General features: G+C 34.8%; 2 protein-coding genes across 2 annotated transcripts; one reads left to right on the top strand and one right to left on the bottom strand.

Moving 5' to 3' along the window:
• Nucleotides 1-1,076: 1,076 nt before the first annotated feature.
• On the bottom strand, nt 1,077-9,381 carry LOC132698268 (ubiquitin-like modifier-activating enzyme 1). The gene is made up of 10 exons (XM_060664241.1): nt 8,988-9,381; nt 8,267-8,674; nt 7,737-8,002; nt 7,407-7,598; nt 7,121-7,355; nt 6,862-7,061; nt 5,978-6,135; nt 5,712-5,921; nt 4,575-5,266; nt 1,077-1,877 (listed from the first exon to the last, which is right to left on the bottom strand). The coding sequence occupies exons 1-10, from the start codon at nt 9,247-9,249 to the stop codon at nt 1,381-1,383; spliced, it is 3,120 nt and encodes a 1,039-aa protein (XP_060520224.1). The 5' UTR covers nt 9,250-9,381; the 3' UTR covers nt 1,077-1,380.
• A 1,489-nt stretch (nt 9,382-10,870) lies between these two features.
• On the top strand, nt 10,871-11,699 carry LOC132697765 (uncharacterized). The gene has a single exon (XM_060663382.1). The coding sequence runs from the start codon at nt 10,973-10,975 to the stop codon at nt 11,681-11,683; it is 711 nt and encodes a 236-aa protein (XP_060519365.1). The 5' UTR covers nt 10,871-10,972; the 3' UTR covers nt 11,684-11,699.
• Nucleotides 11,700-12,187: the final 488 nt, after the last annotated feature.

Here is a 12,187-nt window from a genome sequence, read left to right as displayed (position 1 = left end):
TGTCAATTCTGACGGTCATGACAGTGAATGTAAAACTAACGGACGTAGAAAAAGTATAATATGCAACACGTTCGGTAAATTTTAAGTCACTCGTTTATTAAACACTCGCTCCGCTCGTGTCAAATAAACTCATCAGTCAAATGCCGTTTACCGCACTTGTTGCACAATATACTACTTTCTACTCCCTGCTCTAAAATGCCTAATTAAACACCGATCTACCGTGCGGGAAGCGTGACTATACTAAGGAGTTTATTGTCCCACGGATAAGAGTCAAATCGAACCTTTCCGGGATCTTACCGCACGGGTTTGGGAGCAACCGGATGTCAGTAAATATATTCGTGTTATTATGCAAGAATGTAATCAAAACTAAGGGCGTTAGAAAAAGTATAGTATGCCCATTTGGTTAGTTTATATTATAAATACTCGCTCCGCTCGTGTCAACTTGTGACTCAAAGGCCGTTTACCACACTTATTGCATAAATACTATAATCTATAGTTTACGGAGTAAATAGATGGTGATATATGACGGAATTACGATTATTTGTCAATGATTTAGCCAAGAATTAGAAAGGATTTTTTGATTTATTTTGTTTAGTCCAGACACACAGAAACTTCACGAGTTTGCCTACCCAACTTGCGAAAATTACTTCTCCCACCTGTTGAAACCAATATTAAAAATAACGATAGACATCCCCAATTTTTATAAATAAAAAGTATAGCAAACAGATTTAGAAAATGCTTTTTAAGTTTTTATACATTCGCTATATTAATAGTTTAAAATCAGATAAACTTACCTGTCTACATTACACTACATAAAAGTTTTTCATATTTTTCTCAAAATTCATTTACATGAAAATGTCATTTCCATTAACCTACTAGGTTTACTCCAATTATAGAATTGTTTTGATTTCGTTTTTTTTGTTATTCAAAAACAATTAAAAGGTACCTTAAATAAAGAGATATATATGAAATAATTTTTTTCAAAAATCTTTATTTTCAAATTTTGTTCCAATTTTCATGTTTTGGTTAGTTTTGGGTTAGTATGGGTTTCAAATTTGCAAAACACGATTGTGCTGAAAACATTTTATTAAATTTCACACCTTTATGAAAATAATCGCTTATTGTTAACTGATACTAAACCTTAAAAGTACATCAGAGATAAAGATAGTAACAATATTGCATCCACTTCCACAAAACCGGTCCCCCTCAAACGAAAGTGATTTAAATTTAGCACTGTGTAAACGTAATAATGCCGTCGGATTTACTACAAATTTATTACTCAAATTTGCTAGTTTATATAATTAGTAGGGATAAAAATAATAATTTAAACATCACAATTCCATCTCTAAATCGTACACATCAGTTCTGATCAACTCTCCCCTAATACAAATTATATTTGACATACGGGACTTCCACGTCATTACCGGCTTCATCGTTGCAGCACAATTCAAATACGAGAGCCCTAACGTGCGGCTCGATTTGTTTCTTGGACACTCTCCTCACAACTTCGGACATCGTGAGGTCCAGCCTCTCGTTGGCCTTTGCCGCTTGCATAAAGAATGCATACAGCATGCAGACGCCTTGGGACAACATAGTAATTTCCAACTTGTGATTATCCTTGAAGTACTTCAGGAACTCTCTTAAAGTCATCTCGCCCTGGACTTCAAATCTATCCCACAGGGTCCATTTGTTTCCACAGTATTCCAGCTGAGGTGCGGCTATGGGCTCGCTAAAACCAAAGTAAGGGAGAGCAAGATTGACGAAACCATTTTTGAAGGGTTCAATGCTCTTCTGTGACAAAACCAATTTGTAGAGTTCGATGCACACCAATCCAGCTACGACCGATGTGGTGGTAGCGATGGCAGGGATTATTTTTCCTGAAATTACAAATTTTTACCCTATACAAAAATCTTCTGCGTTCATTGACATATGCATAACTTTTTTTGTATTCTTGCTTAATTTTATTACTTGTTTTTCTGAAAATGACGATTAACTTTTACCGACATTGTTTTTAAATTTTTCGTAGAAATGTGATACTTCACCAAAAATCATTCTTATCTCGGTAGACTTCCGCGTTAATAATAATAATAAAGATTACATTTGAGGAGGGTTCAAAACTGTGAATATTTTTTTAAAAAATTATTCAGTTTCCATTTTTAAGTAAAGCGTAGGCGTCTAGACAACTAAAAAATCAAGGAATTTTTTTTCTCTTTTAACACAGCTGATAAATACTTCAAGAGTCTTTTGTCTCCGATATCAGTTCTTTGATATGGTTGATCGTCCTGTTTTTAAAAGTTTACTGGTCAAAAATTTAAATAAACAAATTTTAGAAGCAAAAAGTGTACACTGATACAAATTTGAAGTAGGAGATTCACATTAACTTCTTTTCTATTTACTAAGGTAACTGGGCAAATGTTATTGCTACTATACTATAGTCTCGTAGAGTTGATTTTACGGGGTAGGAGGTATACCAGTACATTGAGTTCATTAAATGTTGTTCATAGAATTCCTGAAGTCGTTCACAACAAACATAACTTATATCTAACTAGTCTTCTCTATATTAAGAATAGCTACATCATTTTCATATAAGGTTCGGATATTATTTAGAAAAAATAGTTCGTTTGGTATAATTCAAGATTCAGTGGATGTATGGATTCATCCAAAAGTTCAACAAAGAAAATGCTTACAGGTTTCAAATCCAAACAAACCAAATCGCTCTGTCGATAAATGTCACTCGAGGAATATTGACCAACAATTATCCTAATAATAGTTTTTGGTGTAAACATTTGTTCTTTAAGTTATCTAAATTACGTGTTTTGCTATTAATAATACTTCGACTTGTACAAAACTCCGGTTTTCACATTACACTTTAAATACGATTAAAACATATTTTATCATAAGATGTTGCACAAGTGTGTAATAATGCTTATGCAGGTAGAATGAGCTGATCAAACGTTCACGTAAATTATCAAAGATGTTAGGCTTTCACGGCCAGAAATTACATTACTAAATATTTCCGGGCTTTTGAGAAGGTCTCAATATCAGTAAAACATGGACTCAGGTCATCAACAAAACAACGTGTTTACCCAGACAGGCTCAACCCAAGCCCGCCACCGAGGTCACGCCCACTACAGCGCGCTTAAATACGGCAGATCTTAAAGTCAACCAACCAGTCATCGGAGAGCAGTACGGAAGAACACTTCGACCGTTACCGCATCGCCGCTCTTGAAAATGTCTACCGTAGTTGTAGACGAAACGTCGAGTTTAATCTCCGGACCACGGCTCAAAAGCCCGGAAATATTTAGTAATGTTCACGTAAATATTGACATTCCAAGCCAGCGCCACCATGGGAGTATAAACTGGCGGATATGTTTATACAGTTTGTATACTGATACAGTGTATTCTACTAGAACAATACCGAATGGGCAAGTACAGCCCTAGAAGTGAATTTTATGAAAATAATTTTAAATATTTGGTACCTAAGATTTAAGAACGAAAGTCATAAATTTATATTTGAAAATATACAATATAACAATAAAAATAAGATTAATAGCAATGATATAATAACATAAATAACATTCCATTGTACAACCTGATCTCCAAAAATACTTATTAAACGAAAATAAAGAAGAGTTGCATCGAAACCATATGAAGATAGTTTGTTCGCGCGCTTGGTTACATTCTAATAATTAGAGTGTACAAAATCCCACATACATACGCCAATGTTAAACTATTTTAGATTTTCTGTTTTTCAAATCTATTGTTAAGATTACTTGATTGCAGATATTCCTTCCGGTAATATTAAAAATATTCTTGGCGCAATTGACCATCGTTTTTACTGTTTTTCCTTTCCCCTCTTTTTTGTGATGTGTTTCATGCTGATTATCTATTTTGTGTAATATATTTTTTACTTTAAATGTTTTCATTGTCATCTCTCGATCGACATTGTGATATAACGATTTTGGAAAACCTTTCTGTAACATTTGTAGTTGTTTTCATTCTCTCTTATATGAACTACCCCAAGCTGCTATACCCTACTGTAGTAATGACTCTGCTTTAAGGAAACAATCTATTTCAACTCCCATGTACCAAATATCATTTGTTTCGAAAATTGAAGACTGTCACAAATCGAGACTCTGGTACGAAGGAATTATTTTCTTAGTACAACTAAATGGTATTATTATGCTTCACTATTTTCGAAACTTCTGCATTCCTCTTGAGTCGCTTGTTGTTGACTGGAACTTGCTAACGTTTCGACAATCATCCGGTTTTTCTTCTTCAGGGCTTAACTAGAACTGTTCATCATCCGATTGCTTACCTGAACCTGTGTCAGTTGAGCTCTGAAGAAAGCAACAGTATGATTGGCGAAACGTCAGCAAGTTCGACTCAACAAAAACCGACGCAGGAGGAATCTAGAAGTTTCATGAATAGTATTACACTAGCCAGTTGAAGTTTCTTTGAAAAATTATTATGCTTTGTTTTGAATCATAAGTATAGTTGAGTTTATTTATAATTATTATTATTAAAAAAAAAAGTAAAAGTAAAATAAACAAATAAAAAACATATCCACTTACCGGCAATAAGTTTCGATTTGTGCCTGTCGGCGGGCGGGATCTTGTAATTCGCGGCCCTGAGATTAGAAGCGGCCACGATGAAGTCCATGTGGAAATTGGAGTCGTCGTCCTTTTCAAAGTCCAACGGCGTCAGTCTGAGCTTCGAGAACTCCTTCGGCAAGGGTAATTCGGCCCGAATTTGGGCGACGCGGTCCATGTCGACGTTGTTGCCGTTGGCGGCCATTTGTGAATCGGTAACGGCGATCTTCACGCCCGATTTCGGAACGAATTTCGGCACCTCGACCTGCGACGCCACTTCCGCAACGTAGACCCGGTTCCTGTCGGTAGGTATCCCGTACACTTGGGCCTTGAGATTGGCCGCCGCGACTACATAGTCTAAATGGAGAGGCTCGTTGACGTCGAACTCCAGGGGCACGGGACAACGTTTCGGGCCGGACCAAAACGGCTGACCCGTGGTCGTTAACTGATCCGGCGGGAAATTGAAAAGGAGCTGCTTAATTTGATTGCTGTATTGTTCCTGCCAATGTTTTCGAGCCCAAGTTATACAGTCTTCAAACGATTTTGGTCTGTCATCTACGAGCGCGGCTTTGACAGACTCTAGGACCTCCAGCGGTTGTACGCCCGGCAACTTCAGGGTGCGATCCATAAAATCGGGATCGGTGAGGTACAGGGACGCATTTTCAGCGCTTTGCCTAAACGAAAATTTGTGATTCTCAAATCTTATTTTGCACTTTAAATTGCACTACATTTTATTATTTTTAATCATTTATTTTCATTTATGTACTAATGTTTTTTCAACATTTATTTGACATTGCTTTCCCTGAATTGGTAGTAATTTGCTTTTTAACTTTATGATAAGGTTGTCATTTTAAATCTGAGAAATATTAAGTAAATAAAAACACTAAAACCAAAATGTGTATCACATACTAAGAAAAAGAGTATCACAAAAAACTTATTATGAATAGTCAAAAAAAAAAACAATGCAGATTAAGACAGACATAAGGATTAAGTATCTTATAGGAACTTAATTTTTTTTGTTTAGGGTACTTTTTAGGTATGATTTCATTGGAGTACCTCTAGTACCAAGAGCCAAATCAGGATATCCAAAGCATTAAACTCTTAATGGCGGGTAATTACCTGAATAAACCTTCAAAGGAGTCCCTGGCCCACTGCAAAGTATGTTCGATAGCATTGGGGAAGTTTTTAAGGGTACATATGGGGATGCTCTTTTCCGGGGGATCTTGAGAAGAACTGTATGACTCTGTCAAAAATGGCACTACCACTTGGGTATTACCTTTAGTGCCCAAAGTGCCGGACTCCAAGAGAGGTTTGCGGTAGTACACGCACCTAGGCATATATTAATATTAAATGAACCGGAAATTACATAACGTTAGAGACCCTACCTCCTGTCCATATATATGCGAGCATCCACATTGTCCAAAGCGTTCGCGACGCCGTCCAAATTTTCAAAGAAAGCGTCATTGTATACGCTTTCTGTTTCGGGTCCAACCCGATTTTCGTGAGATAAAATGTTGACCTGAGAGTTCATTTTTTTGATGGCCTGCAAAAAGAAAACAAACAATGGACATAAAACAAAATCACTAGAAAAGCAAAACCCAGAAAAATGAACAATTATTAATGGCTCCTAACCAATCCTAAACTTTAAAAACATTGACATGCTTCCGTTTTCCTTGCCTTCAAAAAATGAGGGTAGAATGACTAAAATGTTAAAAATTCCAGCTGATTTGAGTTCACATAATTGAAATCTCAGAAATTTTAAGAAAGAAATTTGAGAGCATTGATTGTAAGCATTGTTTTGCACTCTGTGCCAATTTTTAAAAAAATTTGAACAGCCCGCTGTGTCTATGAATTCGTTTTATACTCTCTTTCCAACAGCACTTATAATATAATATTTATGAACTATTATATAATTAAAAAAAAAAGTTTTCAGCCCAATTCGTTCCTAATTCATCTTAAATAAGTTAACACCTGTTTTAATTACTTGCGTAGTCTTATAAGCACATTTTCAAAACATTTGAAAAACAATTATGCATATTGGGTTCTCAAAATATAGGGGATTGGTTTAGTTTACATACATATATATTCAATGAATTAAGCAAATGTAAGTTTAAGCTACCTTTAGTTACTGTCCCATCTATTACCAAATGCATTAGTGAAAATGATGAAGCCTCTCTCCACCAGATATTAGTTTTTTATGAACATTTTTACCTTAACAGTGGGAATAAATATTCAAAAACTTTCATGACTAACAATGCTTCCAAAATACCTTAGCGGCAGTGGCAGACTTCGGTTTTTGTACATCATGGGGTCTAAATAAAAACTGCCGGTTCAAGTTAGATTTCTCAATCAGATCCATGTCCGTTACTATAATTTGTCCTCCATCAGACCCAATTCCCATCATGGCAAAGTTTTTCAATAATTCGCAACCGATTGCCCCAGCGCCAACAATGAAGTACTTCAAAGCTCCTACAAGAAACTATCAAATTTAAAACTAACCTGACGCAAAATGGACAAAACCAGTTTACCCAATTTTTTTTGAAACTCTCGACCAAATACTGCGATCTGTCCATCATAACGTGATCCAAGTGGCATAGCTAGTTCTTCGGTTATATCAGATTTATCAGTTGGCAGACACTCTAGAGCATCAAAGTAAAGCCACTGTATGATGGGATGGAATTTGCCAGTGCATGCTTTCATCACCTCTTGGGCTACTATACCACCAATTGTTGCATTTATTGGGTTTATGTCACCACCGCATATCTGCCAGAATAGTTTGTTATATTTAGCGTACTTTTTCAGAATTTTAATTACCTTTGAGAATGTCTCCAACAAACTAGTATTTAATTCACCATCACCAGTTGAATGAGTTACCGCAATGTTTAAAAATTCAGCAGCATCTTCACTATTCCAAGGCTGGGGCATCCGGCCAAATCTTTCAATGAAACTGTGCAAGGTAGTAAATGCAAGATGCAACTGTGCAGGGTAATCAAATTTACCATAATCCTAAAATCAAATTAATGGTGTGAAATCACTGATTTCATGGTAATAGTAATTCCTATATCATTCTGCCTTCTGCTTTTTTAGCTTAAGTATTCACAATAAAAAATTGATCAGTGGCATTCCAAAAACAAAAAGACTTACTGTTGGGAGGAAATCTGGATTCGCCAGAGATTCCTTGAGTGGTTTAAAGTGTATATCTTTAGGCATTTTGACCTGGCAAGCAATACCGCCCCTTTCATATTTCGAAAAACTGCTGGTATCACCTATACTAAATGTGTATGGCCCTAAAACCTTGATTTTCAAGGGGGAGCACCCATTAAGCTCGGTCATGCCCTGAACTTCAGAAAAAGTGACATAATCGCCATCTTCCATGCCATGTCTTGTATCATCTATACATGTCACCACTCCTAAAGTGCAAAGAACAACAGTATTAAAAAAAAAATTTCAAAAACTCTTATTTTATTAATGTATATTTTTATTAAAAATTTTTCAAAACTACCACTAGGATAATATCTATTGTATTTTTTTCAACATTAAAATTTTTGGAAACACTTGAAAGATGATTAAAATTTTGTTAACATTTTTATGTATATACATATACAGCCATCCTCCAAATCCAAACTTATAAACAAATTTTTCAAAATTAACTATGAACAAAATCTGTCACTTACCCTCCTTATCATTAGTAATATCAGCAATCATTGCAGACACAGTAGGTTCTCCATTAACATCAACCACTGTAAACTTTTCTCCAAAATCACAAAACACCTGACCAAAAAGTCCTTTGGTATCCGCGATAACCAGCGCAATATTATTGGTGTGAGTTATTTCACTAATTCTGAGTTGCTCTGCTCGAGTAGATGCTGTTAAAACAACAACACGAAACTTTTTAATGAAGTCCTCCTCTAAGGGTCCTGTGTAAGCTCTAGTAGGGACATAGGTGTTTAATTCTGCAAGCTGCTTGCAGCTAGCTTCTGCTCGATTCCTGCCAATATCATTCTCCGATAGGAAGAACTGGGATGAAAGATCAGTTATTGTTGTTACTTTTTCATCATGGAGTGTAACCGATTTTACTCCACCTGTAATTAAAACACTTTGTTGCAGACTAAAAGTCTTCAACAATTGCTTTACGGTAAATTGTCATAAATTTTAACAATCCCCTTTTCTTAGAGTTTTTAAAAGCAGTCTTAAAACTTAAAAATCCAAGAAATATTAAGTATTACAAATAGGTATGCTCAAATAGTCAGAATCAGATAGTGTTGTATATAGCAATAATTCAAAATAAAATATTTGTTATTATTGAAGTGTAACTATTTCAATTTTAAGGCAAAATAATGGTTGTCCATTAAAAATAAATTTGGTTTCTCAAACAAATGTAATCAGGTTACATACCCAAAATTACATTCTTGGCAACTTCAACCCCTAAACCACCTAGACCAGAAATTAGAACATCACTGGTAGCCATTCTACGCATAGCATCATGTCCCAAAACGTAAAGCTGTCTCGAATATAGCCCCTCATCAATGTCACCGGCTTGTGCGGAACTAGAAGCCAATCCATTGTTCGCCATTTCGGGGGCTTTAGCGTGCGAGTCTAGCTTCCGTTTCTTATTCGGAGGAACGACGGAACTGTCTACCGTTTCAGCACTAGACATCGGACACAAAAGGACACGTTTTAATAAGTCTTTTTCTTAGCGGAACACGGGTTTCTCCAGATAAAAAATCATACATGAACGAACTACCGAACTCACCTCACTCTTCTTCGACAAAGCAAAAAAATTAAGCGTTTGCGCATAAGCGTGCGCTAGCGCATTGTAAATTTTCTCTGAAACTCTGAATCATATCTTCGCAAAGGCTACCAACCTAACAGTTATCCAACTTAATTAATGGTCGCCCGAAATTTCCTATTATTTGAATTAATCCCGAAAAAAACCGTAGGAATTTTGGAAACATTGAAGAAGGAACTTTACGCCACAGAAACCAGGTCCGCATTTTTAGTTCTACAAGTAACTTTAACTACAAAGAGTTAAGTTAAGTCAATTTAAAATGGGACATCCGCCTCAGATAGATATACAAGTTCAAAAAAACTTTAGTTTGCATTGCCTAAAAACAATAACGATAAAAATTCAAAAATCTACGTATATAGCTCAAATTAATTGAGGTCTTGGTTCCAGTACAATTGCAATAAATTACCTGAAATTATCTGTTAACTTCATTTGAATAAAAAAAAGTATTAGAATGCAAAGATATACGCTGCTGGCAAAGAATTTTGGTCAACTTAAATATAGGAAAACTTACAGATATGCAATTTTAAAAAATAAAAAATACTTTTCTTTTTTATCTAATTGGCGATGACATTTAACTTGCTACGGCTATATTTAGTGCGTATAAGCAATCAAAAATATAATTATCATATCGATACAATACATGCACGTGATAGAAAATGTAAAGTACCATATCTCAAAAAGATACTCTTTATTTGCTAGTTTAGCAAAGCTGATACATTTTTAGGGACCACCTAAAGCTAGGCGATATCTAAATTTAGGTTATTATACAAAAAATAAATAATTGAACAAGTAATACAATATATTTGGTAATGGTCGATTTACACCTTGATTAATAACTAGTGTCGAAAAGTGCAAGTGACGAGTGTGACTAAATAAAACTAACAACTTAAATAACGCTTAACATGTTTAATTACCATTTCACACTTAACACCTGTACTTCAATCCCAATCGACACGATTCATTGGTAGCACTAATTAAACCGGACAAATTTATGCTACTCAAAACAGAGCTCTAACCAAAACGTTTGTTAAGTTTTTTTTTAATTATGCTTTTATTAAAAAGGTTGTTTATCATTTTTTTATTTTCATGAGCTATGTTATTTACGACGTCACGGCTACGTCAGCTGAAAGTTTTGATTCTATTTGGTAACAAGCTCACACGAAATCGTTTAGAGTATGTAAGAATAGACCATATTTAGTAAATTTTTTATAACGTGAAAATACGGAGGGTGCAGCACAATCAAAAATTTGTTTTTTTCTTAATTACGCTTTATTTGGCCACTGCTTCATAAGGCACTTATAAACAAATTTATAACGATTGCAACACCCAAGGTTCCCGGTGGCAATCGAAAGGTTGTGGCTTTGGCAAGTAGAGTTGGCAGGCTAAGGTCTAACGCCTTACCAACAAATTTGGTTATTCCCTGGTTATTCTTTTAATTTAAAGTACATATGTATATCATAATAATATGAAAAAATATTTCTTATCATTAACCAAAGAAAAACCGCAGAACTCACAGAATAGAAAGTTAAAGGTTATGTAATGAATTGTAAACACCTATAAAGTGTATATAACATAGTAACAAACCGTAAAAATGTTTCCCGTGGGACGCAGCAACTTGTTGTTTCGAATAATTAATGAAGTAAATTCTAATTGCAAATATCATAGCATACAGAGGTTAAATTGCTTATCCAACCTGAAGAATTTGCCGGTTATTAAAAGGAATTTCTTCAATTTGTTCAGAAAACCAAGCAAAAACCAGCTTAGATTAAAAGACAAGGTTCCCGATGGTTATGAGCTGATTTACAGAAATATTGCAGACCGTTACATTTTTTTATGCCAGTTAGTAAATGGTGTGACTATTTTAGTAGTTGGGGTAGTAACTATGTTGGATTTAGATCAAGCCCAAAAGCTTCAGTTTAACCCAAATGACCAGCTAAAAGTTGCACACAAACAGACAGCAAAAGAAATTGTTGTTTACATTTCAGTCTTCATTGTCATTTATGTGATACTGCAACTGCTTGTATCGCAAGTACCAGTGAGAGTTTACTGTTGTCCCAAATCCCAAAAATACTTGAGCATATTTTATGGAAATTTACCATTTACAATGAGACGGTTGCAATTTCAAGTTGGAGATGTGAAGCAAGCTTCTAACAATTTTATGAAACTACCTTGGACAGAGTATCAGTACGAGATAAAGGACCAACAAAAAATTATTCTGTTAGAACAATATTTTAGAAGACCAGCCGATTTGTTTATTATGCTTGGAACACAAAGGGATCCTGATGTGGAAAAGGATAAATAAACTCTGTGGAAATTTTCTAAAAATTCAATATAAATCGAGCTTTATTAGAAACTGTAATTAAAAAACAAATATTAAACATCTACAATTATGACAACATTTATTATGATTTTTTTCTTATACACAATTGACAATTAGGTGAAGTGTGAAACAGAAAATATTTCAGAACAAGTAAAAAGACAATCACCACACACAATCGGTGATAATATTGACATGCAACATTGTGATATTTATATCTAAACCCAACTTTTTATAGGTATCGTATCCTCGCTTGTACATCATTGAACGAGAGTCTATGAAAATTTGGTGCTATACATCCGATCTGTCAATTGAAAAATATTTTCGGAGTTAATGTCTTTTTTCAAAGATAGTATTTACAATAAAATAAAATATTACTGTTTTTACTTGAATTCATAAAAAGCTGAATTTTTGAATATGTCCTCACCAAACGTTATGAAAGAGCCAAAAAAAATTACCTGTCTTATTAATGTTTCATCTACAAGTGGT

This window comes from Cylas formicarius, unplaced genomic scaffold, assembly GCF_029955315.1.
Source record: "Cylas formicarius isolate icCylForm1 unplaced genomic scaffold, icCylForm1.1 PGA_scaffold_2__14_contigs__length_35257938, whole genome shotgun sequence".
Classification (NCBI taxonomy): Eukaryota; Metazoa; Arthropoda; class Insecta; order Coleoptera; family Brentidae; genus Cylas; species Cylas formicarius.
This window is presented reverse-complemented; position numbering and strand designations above follow the sequence as displayed.

Excerpts from the sequence above, each read along its gene's own strand:
- LOC132698268 (XM_060664241.1), bottom strand. The coding sequence starts at position 9,249 with ATGTCTAGTGCTGAAACGGTAGACAGTTCCGTCGTTCCTCCGAATAAG. Across the intron at positions 7,356-7,406 it reads TGTTGGAGACATTCTCAAAG|ATATGCGGTGGTGACATAAA; the intron begins GTAATTAAAATT and ends CTATTCTGGCAG. Across the intron at positions 5,267-5,711 it reads TCCTTTGAAGGTTTATTCAG|GCAAAGCGCTGAAAATGCGT; the intron begins GTAATTACCCGC and ends ATTTTCGTTTAG.
- LOC132697765 (XM_060663382.1), top strand. The coding sequence starts at position 10,973 with ATGTTTCCCGTGGGACGCAGCAACTTGTTGTTTCGAATAATTAATGAA.